The 18330-nt window shown below is 39.0% G+C and overlaps 1 protein-coding gene across 1 annotated transcript; it reads left to right on the forward strand.

Moving 5' to 3' along the window:
* The first annotated feature begins 9630 nt into the window (after positions 1-9630).
* Positions 9631-12370, forward strand: LOC111149521 (olfactory receptor 5AN1-like). Its single transcript, XM_022506617.1, has 2 exons — positions 9631-10541; positions 12301-12370. The coding sequence occupies exons 1-2, from the start codon at positions 9631-9633 to the stop codon at positions 12368-12370; spliced, it is 981 nt and encodes a 326-aa protein (XP_022362325.1).
* Positions 12371-18330: the final 5960 nt, after the last annotated feature.

Below are 18330 nucleotides of genomic sequence, written 5' to 3' on the forward strand. Positions count from 1 at the left end.
TTGTAATAAAAGCAAAATGTGATTTTATCATATCGTATCTATACATATATATATTTATACATACTTTTTACTCAGATAAGGCCTTAAACATTAAAAAATGTGGTTGTAAGAGTATGTTGTAGCCATTAGTAAAATAACAGTATAAGCTAGTTACCTTTTTGAGTAGAGGTGCAGAATAGAAATTAGGATAGGAATGAATATGATTAAAAATATATAAACATATAAACAAAAATTTTCATTTCAAAGGTAATAAAAGGAAATTAAAAGTTTTTTTAACCTAATGAAATATCAGTTAAAAAAAACAACTGTTAAAATAATTTTTAAATTGCACTATCTAAATGCTGGGGAAAATACCACTAACAATGGTATATAGTCAGTTGTTTCTACTGAAAATATAAAGTGGCTTAAGAAATTTGAAAATAGGGGCACCTGGGTGGCTCAGTTGGTTGTGTCCAATCTTGATTTCAGCTCAGGTCTTGATATCAGGGTTGGGAGCTCAAGCCCTGCATTGGGGTCCATGCTAGGCGTGGATCCTACTTAAAACATTTTTTTGAAAATACAGTTGTGACATGTGAGCAAACATAATGGGCTGAATCCATACATTTACCTTGACTCCTTCCTTGAGCCTGCCTAAAATGGCAATGAAATATTTTTTTAAACCCATAAAATCACTAAGATAGGTATACCAGGAAAAAGGACAACAGAAGCTGAAGGTGGAAGCAGATCTATGAGGAATAACCCACTCAGTTTCAAGAAATCAGGAAGCTATTGGTGTTGGGTAGATGGGACAGGAAAGCCAAGAAGACACAAACCGATTTCCATTGCGCAGCCCTCAGAAGGATCAGGAATTGTGGGCTCTAGGGACCTGCATAGTGGGCGGGGCTTAATACTGGAGATTTGATTGAAAATATATTAAAAGTAATTTGACTTCTAGACCAGCCTGTCCCCTCTTGTATACAGGAAACTCCACCCATCCTCATCATTCCTCTCTCCCTCTAGTAGAATATTGGAGGTTTCTTCTCTGAGGAATTGAACTAAGATATATGGGCCCAGGGCCATCAGACAGATCTATGGGGGAAATATAAAAAAGTAGAGGGATGAAGTAATATCTGCATAGTGAAAAATCTTCACTACTAATATCTACATAGGGAGACTCTTTCTCCACTGCACACATACTCTATTCACTTACTCAACTCTCAAAATACTCCTAGCTAGGTTGATACCTCTTGGTTAGGAAACTGGAGAATTCTGGGTAGAGAAAAACCTGCCCAGGATTACAGCAGATGTTCTTCACAGCAATTGAGAAGTGCTCCCCAGATTGCCTAGCAGGAAGGTCAGCAGAGGAGAGTTTCTGGTCATAAACATCAAGCCTCAAATCTTGCTTTTAGGTGTCTCTCAGAGGCTGTAAAGAAGTCAAAGTCATCAGTTTCTGGGTAAAAGCAAGCCTGTAATATGCTCCATGCTAGCTTCCCAGAGACTGTGTGAGACTCCAGAAATGATGGCTGTTGTGTGTGTGTGTGTGTGTGTGTGTGTGTGTGTGTGTGTGTGGCAAGACTCAATTCCCAGAGGTCTGAACCTGTCAGAGATTCCAGGACATTAAGTTGACCAGGGAGAAGAATCACCAGATGAGGGGTACTGTGGACACTCAGAATACAACCAAGAGAATTTAAAGAGAATTTTTAGACTGGAAGAGATTATGCTGAGTGAAATAAGTCAAGCAGAGAGAGTCAGTTATCATATGGTTTCACTTATTTGTGGAGCATAACAAATAGCATGGAGGACAAGGGGAGTTAGAGAGGAGAAGGGAGTTGGGGGAAATTGGAAGGGGAGGTGAACCATGAGAGACTATGGACTCTGAAAAACAATCTGAGGGTTTTGAAGGGTTGGGGGAACCAGGTGGTGGGTATTAGAGAGGGCACGGATTGCATGGAGCACTGGGTGTGGTGCAAAAACAATGAATACTGTTATGCTGAACATAAAAAAAAATAAAGAGAATTTTAAAAATATATTTTTTCATATATAAGTTTATGAGCTAATTTCATACATATTATATGACTATTTATACAATACCTTACACTTCATGTAGTTACATCACTAGATTTGTTTTTTTTTCTGTTACCATATGAAGATGGCAGGTGAGAAATTATACTGCAGATATTATAGATAGAACCTTTGGGCACAGAGAGGTCTGCCACTTTCTTCCCACATTAGCAAGAATTCATTTGAATCTCATGAAGTGTGATTTGTGGAACACGCATGATTCTTTCTCACCAGAAACATGTCCTCTGTTGCGTGGCCATGGTGCCCACATTCTTTACTTTTGGTGTTATACCTTTAAAACTATTTGAAGAATCTGCTCAGTTTAAGGATTAAGTTATTACAGTTCTTATCAGGGAGAAATAAAACTACCAGCCTATCAGCAAGAGTTAAATAATTAATTCATTGCCTACCCATCTCTTTCTACCTAGAAGTGAGAATAGTTGAAGTAGATCAAACCAAGAACGGGAACTTATGTAAAACATCTCTATATCCCTAATAACTGGCAAGGTAGATGACCTTCATTTTCAAAAAACTAGAAACAAACAAGCAAAAATGTTTGTGGGGATGATAAGTAGGTATTTTTAGTGAAGGATTAGTAATGCAGCATAACATGTTGGGGAGAACTCCAAATCAGAACATAGAAATTACACTATTAATAGAAGGCATGGTAGTACCACAGCCTCTTGTAAGTGCTTTATAGGCATTACCCAATTTGATTCTCTCTATGAAGACCTACTCTATGAAGTAGCTACTACTAACAGTCCCATTTTATGATAATACTGAGGTGATCATTCTGAGACTGGGAGAGGTTCATTTGGTCATGGTCACACAGTCATCAAGTGAAAGGGTCAGAATTCTACCCAGATTGATTGATACCAATGGCCCAGGTTGTAACCATGGTAAGTCATGGCTCTGTAATGGTTTAGTTATACCATTTTCCTTATTGACTCAATTTCCTTGCTTACCCACAGGAAATAATGCCATGTCTGCCTCAGAGGCTGCAGTGATGACTGGATCTGGTTCAGTTGTTGAGAAAATGTATGGATGTATATATCTAAAATGAAAGTACTTTGACCACAGGGAAATGTTCACATATCTAATTTATTTTATTTTATTATTTTTTAAAAGATTTTATTCATTTATTTGACAGACAGAGATCACAAATAGGCAGAGAGGCAGGCAGAGAGAGAGAGGAGGAAGCAGGCTCCCCGCTGAGCAGAGAGCCCGACGCGGGGCTCAATCCCAGGACCCCGAGATCATGACCTGAGCCGAAGGCAGAGGCTTTAACCCACTGAGCCACCCAGGCGTCCCTAATTTATTTTATATTTTAAAGATTTATTTATTTATTTATTTGACAGATATCCCAAGTAGGCAGAGAGGCAGGTGGGCAGTGGGCGGTAGGCAGTCTTCCTGCTGAGCAGAGAGCCCAATTTGAGGCTTGATCCCAGAACCCTGGGATCACAACCTGAGCCGAAGGCAGAGGCTTTAACCCACTGAGCCACCCAGGCACCCCTCTAGTTTATTTTAATTAAGGTATTTCACCAGCTAGTATTTTACCAGAATCGTCTTGTGCAAATCTTTTAGCTTCTCTGGCTTTAGGTTGCTCACCTGGTAATTGAAGGTATTGGACTAGAGGATCTCTAGGTCCTTTTCAACTTAAATGTCTCCACATTCGTTAAGAGAAAAGCTATAATTATGAGATCGTTAGGATCACTGGGAGGTGAGGAATGGATCCAGAAGGGACATGGGAAAATGGGACATGAAATTAACAGGGATAAAAACTCCATGACAACCATGACTCCAGAGAACAAGTACCTAGAGGGTTTTCTCCCTCTAATTGTCTTTTCCCCTATTATCTCTGCCCTTAACAATAACACATTTAAGAGGATCTCCAGTTGTCGGCATCTCTCTTACTCTGAGTGGACAGCCTGTTTTGTGGCCAAAGGGTCCCATCTTGGAGAGTAATAGAATCCACCTGGAAAATTCCTTTGGAAAAGAAATAAACAATTTCAGCCTTTGGCAAGAGCTCTGTCTTCTTGTGGAATCTGGGTCAAGGTGAGAGGGCAAGCTTTGGTGAGAACAGTGGATTCTGTGCTATCTTAACAGCCATGTGATTCTTCCAGTAGGACCTGTGTGGAGCAAGGTTTATAGTGCTCAGTTTCTCCCATTCTTCACCTTTCTTCACTTCCACCCCCTCCACTGCAGGCTCTTCTTTGGTTCTCTTTCTCCTTATCCAGCTTCTCTGACCTTCACTGAAAATATTAATCTCTAATCAAAAATTTCAGGGATAATTCTGGGGTGAGGGATGAATGTGGATGTCCAGTTCTGCGATTTCTTAAGGATATGACCTTGAACTCTGTTATCTTCCATTTATTTTTATTTTCATTTGTAAAATGGGATTATTTAGAATCTAATAAGATAATGTTTATAAAGGCTAACAAATTTTAGAAGTCAATAATTGATCACTGAATTAAAATAACATTTACTGATGTTCAGGGGGAATTTCCAAAGATCCCATATTCTTGTCTAGGTTTTCCAACCTTTCCATCCCAAGACTCTTTGAATTTTCTTTTGTTTAAGGAATGTGTTTTTATAATAAAATTAATTTCATTTCCATGTTAATATATAGCTTTGATTGATAATTTCTGAGTAGCAAAAGGCAAGCCGCTCACCAATTAATAATAATAAAGTACTCATGTACAGTGCCACTGGCCTTTTGAAATACTTCCAATAGCTCTCTGTGGTCATCTTCAGAGTCCCTGCAGGTCTGGAGGCACTGGTGTGGGTAACATCAGAGATGCCTCACTACAAGGCATTGTTGGTCTGTCTCTTGTAACCTTTTCTGTTACTTATATTGTTTTACTTCATTGCAACATCTTCGCTTTCTTTACCTGATTTTGTACTCTGCACCACCTTGCAAACTGCCCACATCCTCAGTAGTCAGAATTGGAAAGGTTTTGTTTAGCTAGATGCACATAGTAAAATCTCCAATTAATATTTACACCAGTCACCATTTCTTTAACTTGTCTTGCGAAATGGTGGGCACATGAAAAACTTAACCAAAAACTGAATTTTCCCCCTTTCCTATAACTTACCAAAATTTAAGAAGATACATTTTTTCATGAAACAGTAGAACAATCCACAATTCCTATCTTTTTGGGAATGATGAGTCACATGAAATACCTTCACCTCTGGCTGCCTCTGTCACCAGAATGTGATAAGAAAGTGAAGAGCTTTACTGCAAGTGATTGATCAGAAGCTTATCTTTTCACCGAAATGATTGATTATGTTGGTGTATTGGGGGATGTTGTGCATGAGAGTTTATGTTTTCAAAATATTTTCATTGACTCCAACTCACCTTGGATAAAATGTGGAGAAGTTATATTGGCCCCACCTTAGGGGTCAACAGAAAGATTTCCAAGTTCATAAAAGTATAATTGAAATGAAGAAGATAATTTTAGTTTTGCTTCCAAAAGTGGGTGAAAGAAGCATTTGTTCACCATGTATTTGTTCAGTAACACAAATATTCATATACACAGTGTTTATCGGTAATAGTGAAACATGTCCACTAGACTGTGCGCTGTATGGAGCTTCATCAGCTCAGACTGCCTGGTGGTGGTGGCCCATGAAAAGCGGCATCAGCAGTTTACACTCCAGCTGACTGGGAGATAACGGAGTAACACCAGACAGAAATAAATATAGTCATTGACTAACGATATTCTTGAGTCTCGACTTAGAGGCCATCTGATTTAGAAAATAATTTATAAAGGGACGCCTGGGTGGCTTAGTTGGTTAAGCAGCTGCCTTCGGCTCAGGTCATGATCCCAGCGTCCTGGGATCGAGTCCCACATCGGGCTCCTTGCTCGTCAGGGAGCCTGCTTCTCCCTCTGCCTCTGCCTGCCATTCTGTCTGCCTGTGCTCGCTCTCTCTCCCTCTCTCTCTAAAAAAAAAAAAAAAAAAAATTAAAATAATTTATAAAAAAAAAAAAGAAAAGAATTTATGTGAAGAGCTCCTTGATATTTCAGTGTTAGTTTGCTTTATTTTTCCTTCACAGAGAGGAATGATGATGGGGATGATAGTTGCCAACATTTATTGAGCCCTTACTGTTTTAAGCACTTTATGTCAATCAGTCCTTGCAGCAACCCTCTGAGGTGGTAAGTACTGTTAGCACTGTTTATAGATGAGGCAACTGAGGCACAGAGGGGTTAATAACTTGCTAAGGGTGACACAGCCAGTAGGTAAAAGCCAGGAAATTCTGAAAGTCTGTTTTCTCTGTGATTCTCTCTCCCTTTCATTTGCCTGTCCCCTCTCCCTTTCTATCTTACTCTGTGCTTACTTTTAAGGATTTATATTTCATAATAGCTTTAGATCCTGTAAATATATGGGTTGTTGGAAATAATTGATCAAACACGGAGAGGTTTAAAGAAGGAAACAAGAATCATACGATTCATTACTTCAGGCGTTTTTGTTTCCTGTGTTTGTATGTGTGTGTGTGAGAAAGAGAAAGAGACAGAGAGATACTAAGAGACAGAGATATTTTATAATGCAAAAAAAAATTTCCTTTGGGACTGGAGAATCATTTTGTACCCTCATCAGTAGTAAATATGAGTGCCCCATTCTCTGATTTATGCCTTTTATATTAAAGGCATTACTACATTGTCTTTTTTATGCCTTGTGACTATTTTTCCCTTATCAATTGTATTTCAAAGGTATTTTACTTAGGTGGATTTTTGTCACATAACCAAGTTTTAAATTGTTATATTTTTTCTTATAGTTTCTGTTTTTGGTGTTAGATTTCAGACATTTTTTCCACATACCAAGATTATATAAATGCATATGAAGAATTTATCCTTTATCAACTTAAAATGCTGGTTTTATTATATTTAAATTCTTACTGATCTTTAAATTTTTCTAAAATGTCTATAAGGTCTTTTTACACATGTCTATTTTTGTAAGAATAGTGAATTATCGACAATGAATCCTGGAACACTGAAAAAAATAAAATTAAATTAAAAAAAAGAATAAATCATCAGTGTTTATACTACTTTTTAATTTCTTTCTTTTTTTACTTTTTAACTTTTCAGGTTCTTTATTATGTGAATGCACATGTAATTTTCTTTCCTTTTTTTATTGTGTTATGTTAGTCACCATAAATTACATCATTAGTTTTTGATGCAGTGTTCCAAATTCATTGTTTATGTACAACACCCAGTGCTCCATGCAGTTCATGCCCTCCTTAATACCCACCACCAGATTTACTCACCCCTCAGCCCCCTTCTCCTCTAAAACCCTCAGTGTGTTTCTTAGAGTCCACAGTCTCTCTTGCTTCATAATACTTTTTAATATTTGAAAGTTCATGTCTTTTTAATTATTGATTTTTTTTCAAATATTTCTTAGCTGTTCTCATTGATTTACTCTTTCATCTGAAGGAAAGACAGGCAGTTATGGAGCATAGGCCATAGTTGCAATCTACTATGAATCTGTTAATGAGCTCTAATATGATGACTGTATCAATAAAACATATGACATATAGCTATGTGATACTTGGTAATTAAAATTACTTATTTTTCCTTTGTATCAGGGTCATGATAGTTTGATGCTGGTTGTCAGTTGACCAAGTGTCCTCGAACTCAGGCAAACTAAATAGAAAATTGTTTATGTCCTTTGTGTCTTCATGGCCCCAAGTGGATTGATTTGCTTTTTTTTTTTTTTTGGAATTTGAATCCTGTAAAGTTAGTTTTTTAACTAATTAATTAATTACTTTAAAAATTATCAGTAGGGAATACACATTGTTTCTTTCTTTTAAAAATTTTTATTTATTTTTAAAATTTCTTTTCAGTGTTCCAGAATTCATTGTTTATGCACCACACCCAGTGCTCCATGCAGTATGTGCCTTCCGTAATACACAGCACTGGGCCCATCCAACCACCCACTCCTCTCCCTTCCAAAACCTTTAGTTTGTTTCTCAGAGTCCACAGTCTCTAATGGTTTGTCTCTCCCTCCAATATCCCCAACTCCCTTCTCCTTTCCACCTCCCCATGTCCTCCATGTTATTCTTGTTATTCCTTATGCTCCATAGTAAGTGAAACCATATAATAATTGAGTCTCTCTGCTTGACTTATTTCACTCAGCATAATCATGAGGTCTGAATCTACTTCTGCCTAGAGGTAATGATTCCGCACTGTCTACAAGGTCAGTGATGCCTCAGGAAATTCCTCAAATTAACCCATACAACTATAGCTCTGTTGATGTTCCTAACCATGGGTACAGCTATCATTCATGGTTATCTGTAAGCAGTCCATGATAATAATAGCCAACACCTATTGAACAATTACTGTGTATAGAATTGTGTGCTGAGCATCTCCACGAATTTTCTTGTAACTGTCCTAGTAATCTTATTGTCCAGGGGCTCTAATGTTATTACTTCATTTTGAGTAAATCAATCTTAGTGTTTTTAAGCTACTGGGAGAATCTCATAAAGCGAGAGGGTATCAGACAAAACTCCAAAGTCTGAACCTTTAATGTTCTCAATTTGTTCTCATGCTGTTTCTCAAGCAGTAAAGTACCCTAAAATTGAAATAATCTTGGGGTCAGTTGTGAGCTATACTGCCTTCTCTTTGGTATACTTAGTATGAAGACTTCACTAAGAAGACTTGTGCCATAACTTGTTCCATAACACATATACTGTGCCTCAAGAAAATATTATCAGAAAAAAAGAGAAAATATTATCAGAGTGATAAGTTATGATATAGTTTTACAGGTCAGTTAGAAGATGATATATTAACTGCATTCATATAAAAGTTTGTGAAATTATTACAAAGAGGATAAATAACTTTTCATAAGGATAAAAGAGGAAATTTCAAAACATTATCTAGATGGCCATGTGGGCCTGAAGGGCTATCTCAGTTTTAATCTAGAGTGATTCGACTTATGTTCTCATGAATGAGTGGTTATATAATGAATTATCAGAGGTTTAAAAAGTTTGATGAATGATCTCTGTAATAATCACATCATTTATATTATTTTAGTTCTCAGTCAAATTAAAAAATATCTCCTTAATTTTCATGAGACTTCATGAACTAATTGAGAACCTAAAGCACTTTTAAAAATATTTCAATTTAAGGCATTTGGGGGAAATTGGAAGGCAAGGTGAACAATGAGAGACTATGGACTCTGAAAAGCAACCTGAAGGGTTTGAAGAGGTGGGGGGGTGGGAGGTTGGGGGAACTAGGTGGTGGGTATTAGAGAGGGCACGGACTGCATGGAGCACTGGGTGTGGTACAAAAACAATGAATACTGTTATGCTGAAAACAAATTAAAAAAAAAAGAAAAAGCTCTTATAAACTTAAAAAATATTTCAATTCTATTAGGCAACATATAACACATCATTATTTTGAAGCACTTTAAAAACACACTTCTTGACAATTTGAAATGAAAAGCTGGGTCTGGGTCAGGGCAGTGAGACATTGGTCTTTCCCAGTACTCAGTGGAGGGAAAAAACAGCACATATGGGAATTGTAATACTTTCATCTCACCTGAGTCAGCAGTGCATTCTCTTCTCTCTTTCCTGATTTTAGAAGCAGCAAACCAATGATTGGGGGAGGAAATGTTACACAGACCACCTATTTCATCCTTTTAGGATTCTCTGATTTTCCCAGAATCCTAGCAGTGCTCTTTGTTGTATTCCTGCTGATCTACATTTTGACTCTGACTTGGAACCTGTGCCTCATCATCTTAATAAGGATAGACTCTCACCTCCACACACCTGTGTACTTCTTCCTCAGTAATCTGTCCTTCATAGATATCTGCTATGTGACCTCTATAGCTCCCAAGATGCTCTCCAACTTTTTCCAAGAGCAGCAGACTATCACTTTTGTGGGTTGTGCTGTTCAGTTCTTTGTCTTTGCAACCACGGGACTGAGTGAGTCTTGTCTCATGACAGCCATGGCTTATGACCGATATAGTGCAATTTGCAATCCACTTCCCTATTCATCCATCATGTCACCTACCCTCTGTATTCGGATGGTGCTGGGATCCTATTTAGCTGGACTCTCTGCTTCTATATCCCAATTGTGTACCGTGTTTCAGCTCCACTTTTGTGGGCCTAATGTCATTAAGCACTTCTTTTGTGACACGCCCCAACTGTTAGCCTTGTCTTGCACTGACACTTTCTTTGTGCACCTGTTGATTGCTATATTAGCAATGTTCTTTGGGATAATAAATGCCCTCATTATCATGATATCCTATGGCTATATTGTTATGTCCATCATGAAGATCACTTCAGCTAAAGGCAGGTCCAAGGCTTTCAACACCTGTGCTTCTCATCTGACCGCAGTTTCCCTCTTCTATACCTCAAGTATCTCTGTCTATTTGAGTTCTAGCTCTGGCAGTTCCTCCAGTTTTGACAGATTTACATCAGTATTCTACACTGTGGTCATTCCGATGTTGAATCCCTTGATTTACAGTCTGAGAAACAAGGAAATCAAAGATGCCTTGAAGAGGTACAAACGAAGCGATGGTCCTGCTGATGCCCTGTCCAGATTTGTCCTCTCAGAAACCTTGACCCCCAGTAACATACACATGAATGGACTCTAACAAAATTCATACTGCCTTTGGATAAACAAAGGTTAATTCGACACTGATAGTATGCCAAATGGACTGACAGCTGGCTTGATTCCACATAAGCACAATACCTTTAAGTCTTGGAGGTACATACATTCACCCTGCAAGAGGAGTGGCCTCATCATTTATTAATATTCTGCAAGTGGGTTACCTGGGTGTCTGTCTGTTAAGCATCTGCCTTCTGCTCAGGTTATGGTCCTAGAGTCCTGGGATTGAGCCCCATTATCAGGGGTTTCTGCATCTCCCTCTCCCTCTGTACCTCCTCCTGCTTGTGCTCTCTCTCTCTCTCTCTCTCTCTCAAGTAAATAAATAAAATCTTTAAAATAATCCACAAGTATTTGTAAAATGTTGATGTTTAGAAACTTGTTACTTCTCTTTGCTTCAGAGATAGAGCCCTGGTCAATCTCAGACCTTTGACTGTAAAGCAGTGATACCTGACAGAGACCCCCAGGAGTATAGAGACCTTTTCTCCCAAATATTTGATGCAGCATAATCCAGACATGAGGGTGATCGGTTTGTTCTGTATTCAGACCATAATGGGAATAAATGGAGGTGATGTGCCTTTGAGTAGAAACAATCAAAAACTAGTGGTGTACTGTATGGTGACTAACATAATATAAAAAAAATTAAAAAAATAAACACATCTATACAGTTGTCTATACATCTATACAGTGGATACATCTCCTGGGAAGAGCAACCTGAGATAATTAATGTTTGTCTGAGGCCTCTTTCAAGACTAATCATCTAATAAATTTGGTTACATCCCTGTCTCCACCAACTGTAATCTAAGGAAGCAGGAGGTGATTTGAATCGGAGGAATGGAATGAAGAATGTCATCCCTTCAGTATCAATTATGAGTCTGGTGACTTTGTTTCCTCCTCCTAATGTTCAGTGGGGATTTCTGATGAAAGATGATATTTGAAATCCATACCACAGCCAATAGCTGTATCTGACCTTCTGGGAATCAAGCCTTCTCTCTCTCATTAAGTCAGGAAAATTTACCCAGTCTGACATAGCCAGTGTTTCATACTATCAAATCATTTCTGATATTTCAAGCATCTGTTCATGTTTTGTGTGAGGAGACTTGTGTGCAAGTTCACTGTAATAATAGTTACTGAATACTGAATTTTGCAGACTAAGAACACATATGGAGAGCTGGTGTACATCTTTATTGTCTTTGTTCAACATTTTATGTCATAGAGATCTATGGTTTTGTATGGGGTGATCTAATTTATGGAGTAGCTGGTTAGACTTATGCTAATGCTGATATTTTCTAGGGTGCCTCAAGAGCCAGAGAGGAAATAGTGTGATAGGCGTGGTTTTTAACGCTGGCCAGTTTTCTCTGTCGAAAGTAGAACACAATACTTTTGGCCCTTGTTATCTGTTTGGAACGTGGAACAAGAAGTCTATCAACACTGACCGCTGATATACAGATTGTTCAGACTTGAACCAACTGATACAAAACAGATATCATTACAATTAAATATTATCCTTGGAGATTCATTGCATTCTTAATGTGTTTTTTGGGGCAGGGTCTCAACTCTGGTAAGTCACACAATTCTTCCATTTAGTTAAGGACTATAATTGAGGAGGTATTAGAAACCTTGCCAGATTTTTCACAAGTTTACAGATGGACAGGATTGAGAGAAGGAGAATCATGGAACCTCTTGGAGAGAATGTGAAGGCTTATCCCATGCCAAAGAAGTAGTGCAGTATGAATAAAGGATGTGCGTCCCCCCACCAATGCAGGCACAGGTATGTTCTTGGAAGCATTGTTCTTTCAATATGTGTAAGAATGTATGAGATATCTTTCTAAGGAACCATGAGGGCTTCAGTAGGAGAAGCACCTCTGTGAGGAATGTAACACAGTCTTATTGATTATGGTTATTATGCTATATGCATTAGATTGCCAGATTTCTTCATCTTTTAGTTGCAAGACTATATCTTTTCCAAAAACATCTCTCCAATTCCCTTGGCCCCTGGCCCCGCTGACCACCAGTGTACTCTCTGTTACTAGGAGTTTGGCTTTTTGATTCTGCATATTAGTGATCTTATAAAGACATATTCGTCTTTCTTTGTCTGGCTTATCTCACTTAGTACAATGCCCTCAGGGTGCAACATGATGTCTCAAATGTCAGGATTTATTTCTCTGTCCTAGGTGACTAATAGTCTACTGTATTGTGTATGAATATCATGTCTTCTTTCTCATTCTTTAATTTCCATATCTTGTCTATTATGAATTATGCTGCAATAAACATGGGAGTACAGATTATCTTTTTTAATCTGTTTTTGTTTCTGTTGAATGTATACCAGAAGTGGGGTTGGTGGGTCATGGTAGTTCTCTAATTTTGGGGGGAATATCCATATTGTTTTTAATATTGGCTGAACCATATTATGTTTCCACCAGTAGTGTACAAGTATCCTTTCTATTCCACATCCTCACCACCACTTGTTATCTCTTTCTTGATGATAGCCATTCTGACAGGTGTGATTTGATACCTCGTTGTGCTTTGATTTGCATTTCCCTGATGATTAGGGATGTTGGTACCTTTTCTTTTTTTTTAAAAAATTGTTTTTAAATTTATTTTCAGTGTAAGGGTATTCATTGGTTTTTGCACCACACCCAGTGCTCCATGCAATCCGTGCCTTCCCCAATACCCACTACCTGGTTCCCCCAACCTCCCACCCCCCTCCCCTTCAAAACCCTCAGATTGTTTTTCAGAGTCCAGTCTCTCATGGTCCACCTCCCCTTCCAATTTCCCTCAACTCCTTTCTCCTCTCCATTTCCCCTTGTCCTCCATGCTATTTGTTATGCTCCACAAATAAGTGAAACCATATGATAATTGACTCTCTCTGCTTGACTTATTTCACTCAGCATGATCTCTTCCAGTCCTGTCCATGTGGATACAAAAGTTGAGTATTCATCCTTTCTGATGGAGGCATAATACTCCATAGTGTATATGGACCACATCTTCCTTATCCATTTGTCCGTTGAAGGGCATCTTGGTTCTTTCCACAGGTTGGCAACCGTGGCCATTGCTGCTATATACATTGGGGTACAGATGACCCTTCTTTTCACTACATCTGTATCTTTGGGGTAAATACCCAGTAGTGCAATGGCAGGGTCATAGGGAAGCTCTATTTTAAATTTCTTGAGGAATCTCCACACTGTTTTCCAAAGTGGCTGCACCAATTTGCATTCCCACCAACAGTGTAAGAGGGTTCCCCTTTCTCCACATGCCCTCCAACACTTGTTGCTTACTGTCTTATTAATTTTGGCCATTCTAACTGGTGTAAGGTGGTATTTCAATGTGGTTTTGATTTGAATCTCCCTGATGGCTAATGATGATGAACATTTTTTAAAAAGTTTTTTATTTTTTTAATTTCTTTTTAGTGTACCAGAATTCATTGTTTATGCACCACACCCAGTGCTCCATGCAATATGTGGCTTCCATAATACCCACCACCAGGCTCACCCAACCTCCCACCCCCTGCCCCTTTAAAACCCTCAGATTGTTTTTCAGAGTCCATAGTCTCTCATGGTTCATCTTCCTCTCCAATTTCCCCCAACTTTCTTCTCCTCTCCATCTCCCCATGTCCTCTGTGTTATTTCTTATGCTCCACAAATAGGTGGAGCATAAGATAACACAGTAAACATTTTTTCATGCCTGATAGCAGTTTGTATGTCTTCTTTAGGGAAGTGTCTGTTCATGTATTCTGCCCATTTTTTAACATAAGTATCTGTTTTCTATGTGTTGAGTTTGAGGAGTTCTTAATAGATCCTGGATATCAGCCCTTTGTATGTATTGTCAATTGTGAATATCTTCTACCATTCTGTGGGCTGCCTCTTTGTTTTGTTGACCATTTCCTTTGCTGTGCAGAAGCTTTTGATCTTGATGAAGACCTGAAAGTTCATACTCACTTTTGTTTCCTTTGCCTTTGGAGACATATCTTGAAGGAAGTTGCTATGGCCAATGTCAAAGAGGTTACTGCCTATGTTCTGTTCTAGGATTTTCATAGATCAGTGGAACAGACTAGAGAGCCCAGATATGGACCCTCAACTCTATGGTTAACTAATCTTCGACAAAGCAGGAAAAAATATACATTGGAAAAAAGACAGTCTCTTCAATAAATGGTGCTGAGAGAATTGGACAGCTATGTATAGAAGAATGAAACTCAACCATTCTCTCAACCATACACAAAGATAAAGTTGAAATGGAAAAAAGACCTCAACATGAGGCAGGAATCTGCCTCTCTCAGTCTTCAAGGAATAGTCTCTGTAGGAGATGAAACCTATTGTCCAGTTGGGCCCTAGCTCATGTTATTTCTCAAACCTCTCTGATTGTCCAAACAGCTTTTTTTGTTCTTAGTGGCTCCCCATTGTTCAGGCTGTGACACAACACCTACATGAGGATGTCAGTCAACACCTACATGCAGGGTGACTGGAAGTCAGATACTCAAGAAGCATTTTTAAAGTATGCAGTTGGGCCTCATTCAGGGAAATACTAGGAAATATGTGTTTTTACCTATGCCCTCTGCACTAAGCCAGGGGTGAGGGGGACAGCCAGTTTCTTTGTTTTCCACACTCCTGTTGGATCCATGAATGCAAGTCCCAGTAGCCAAGAGAGACAGACTATCAAGGGAAGTATCCACAAGGCAGGACCCACAAAATCCAGAACATCAGATATGAGCATATTCTCCTTTCTAGGAGATACCAGTAACCTAGAGTGGGGCAGAGGGAGAGCACAGAGTTAGTGCCTACCCCCTCCCCAGTCTTCAGAGAATGCGGCAGTCCACCCATAGGTGTGTATTAAATTAGACCTTCATGATATAACTTTTATAATATGCATATAGGTCCCTTTCAAAAAAAGACTAAGAGATGAGCATTTCTGACTGTTGCATCTGCACTAAGTTCTAGATGATATCCAGTTCATAACTGTTTCTTTGTTTGCTGTCATCTTGTGGGTCTCATGGACGTAAGCCCAGTCAACTTTCAGAGACAGGTTTTCTGGGAGCCCATCTCCCAGGAGGAAGTCTTAGAAGTTAAGGTGCTAGATATTGGACCCAAACCCTTCACAACTCAGGGAGAAGCTGGAAGGTGTGAGTTCCGTCCCAATCTATGTGACTGTACCAGAGGTGGGGTTATTTTTTCTCCACCTCTTCCCATTTGTTTCAATGTAGAATTTTTCTTGTTTGCACAATGTGTAGGAGTCACTTGCCTGGTTTATAAATTTCTCTCACAGCATATTGATCTGTGTGGAGCTGTAGATTTGGTGTGTCCATGGGAGAAAGGAAGTTCAGGAGACTCCTATGTCACCATCTCAAATTAGAAACCCTCTTTTGTCCCTCATTTAAAATCTAAAAATCAGCACCTAGCCAAGAACAAAAGACATCTGTGGAACCTGTGAGCTCCAGCACCACATGCCCAGGGGCAAGGAGGAATTTTGCTCACCTGTGCAGTAGGTAACAGGCAGTGGATCTCAATATGTGTTGTGGAGCTAATAGAAGCTAACAAAGCAGCCCCAACACCTCCTAGCCACAGTCAGGGAAAACCCAGAGTGCTACTTTGTGTGGACAACCTTGGAAAAGTGAGATTTGTACAAGTCCAGCTTTCCTGAGGAGAAAGTGCAACTCACCACAGGAGCAAAAAAAGTAATACGAGTTTGCATACATTGGAGGAGGTAAGAAGACCATTGGCAGTACCACCCTTACCCCCAAAGTTATACAGTGCAGGAATGAACTAACCAGTGGCAACCTAGTCCATGGGGCAAAGAGAAAGTAGTGAATGAGTGCTTGGCTACCACAGCTGTGTGGAACATAATGGAGAAACCCAGAAACCTATTTCTCTCCAGCAGTCCTGAGTACTGAGGTGGGACCTTCTTTACTGGGAAGGTGGGGAAAGGGTGTAGATATCATGAATAAGGCAAATAAGAATATCAAAGGGCATTAAAGAGATGCAGTAGCTCCCCCCACCCCGGCCTGCAGTCACCCCCAACACCCTGAGTGCTAAATCTAACCCCTCCATGACAGCTCAACGTGTATTGTCTCAAGTCAGGGGCAACAGTGAGCTCCAGTAAACAGTGCATACACTAAGAAAAATCAGACCACAGCTTCTGTTCAAGGGAGAAACCACAAACCTGAGCTGTAGCACCACCTTCTGAGAAAACAGAGCTTTCCAGGAGCCAGCCTGGTGAGTTGAAGAACTAGTGCACACAAACTTTAGAATTCAGCCATAGCAAGAATTCTGGAGTAGGCATATCTAAACAAAGCAGAATAAAATACCAGCTGTAGTAAAACCAATAAAAAATATCTCCTACCCAAAGATAGCTAACCAGGATCTGAGGTGTCTGCTATTTGAAATGCAAAAGCAGAAACACAAAATTCCGCTGAACATGAAATTCAAGGAATTATGTCATCACTAAAATATAAAAAATAATCCTGCAGTAACCAACTCAAACTCACAGAATTTTGCAATCCAGCTAATAAAGTACTCAAAATAGTTGTTCTGAAGAAACTAAATGTGATACAGGAAAACACAGAAAAACAATTCAATGAAATAAAAAATAATACATGAACAAAGTGAGAATTTTAATAGACAGAAAACATAAAAATAACCAATCAGAAAACCTAGAGCTGCAGGATTCAATGAATAAAATGAAAAATATGCATAGGAAGCCCTCATAGTAGATAAAAAGAGAAAGTAGCATCAGTGAACGAGAGAGAAGGAACTTTTTAAAAATTTTTTATTTTTTTAAATTAACATATAATGTATTATTAGCCCCAGGGGTACAAGTCTGTGAATTGCCAGGTTTACACACTTCGCAGCACTCACCGTAGCACATACCCACCCCAATGTCCACCTTCCTCTCCCTACCGCCCTCCCCCTGGCAACCCTCAGTTTGTTTTTTGAGCTTAAGTGTTTTATGGTTTGTCTCCCTCCCAATCCCATCTTGTTTCATTTATTCTTTTCCTACTCCCCAAACCCCACATGTTGCCTCTCCACTTCTTTGCATCAGGGAGATCAGATGATATTTGCCTTCCTCTGATTGACTTATTTCACTAAGCATAATACCCTTTAGTACCATCCACGTCATTGCAAATGGCAAAATATCATTTCTTTTGATGGCTGCATAGTATTCCATTCTATATATATACCACATCTTCTTTATCCATTCATCTGTTGGTGGACATCTAGGTTCTTTCCATAATTTGGCTATTGTAGACATTGCTGATATAAACATTCAGGTGCACGTGCCCCTTCGGATCACTACGTTTGTATCTTTAGGGTAAATACCCAGTAGTGAAATTTCTGGGTCATAGGGTAGCTCTATTTTCAACTTTTTGAGGAAGCTCCATACTGTTTTTCAGAGTGGTTGCACCAGCTTGCATTCCACCAACAGTGTAGGAGGATTCCCCTTTCTCCCCATCCTCGCCAGCATCTGTCATTTCCTGACTTATTAACTTTAGCCATTCTGACTGGTGTAAGGTGTTCTCTCATTGTGGTTTTGTATTGTATTTCCCTGATGCCAAGTGATGTGGAGCACTTTTTCATGTGTCTGTTGGCCATCTGGATGTCTTCTTTGCAGAAATGTCTGTTCATGTCCTCTGCCCATTTCTTTCCTTTTTTTTTTTTTTGAAGGAGTTGCACTCTGTTTAATTCTAAGTGTT

Source organism: Enhydra lutris, unplaced genomic scaffold (assembly GCF_002288905.1).
Source record: "Enhydra lutris kenyoni isolate GAN:26980312 unplaced genomic scaffold, ASM228890v2 scaffoldscaffold22, whole genome shotgun sequence".
Lineage (NCBI taxonomy): Eukaryota > Metazoa > Chordata > Mammalia > Carnivora > Mustelidae > Enhydra > Enhydra lutris.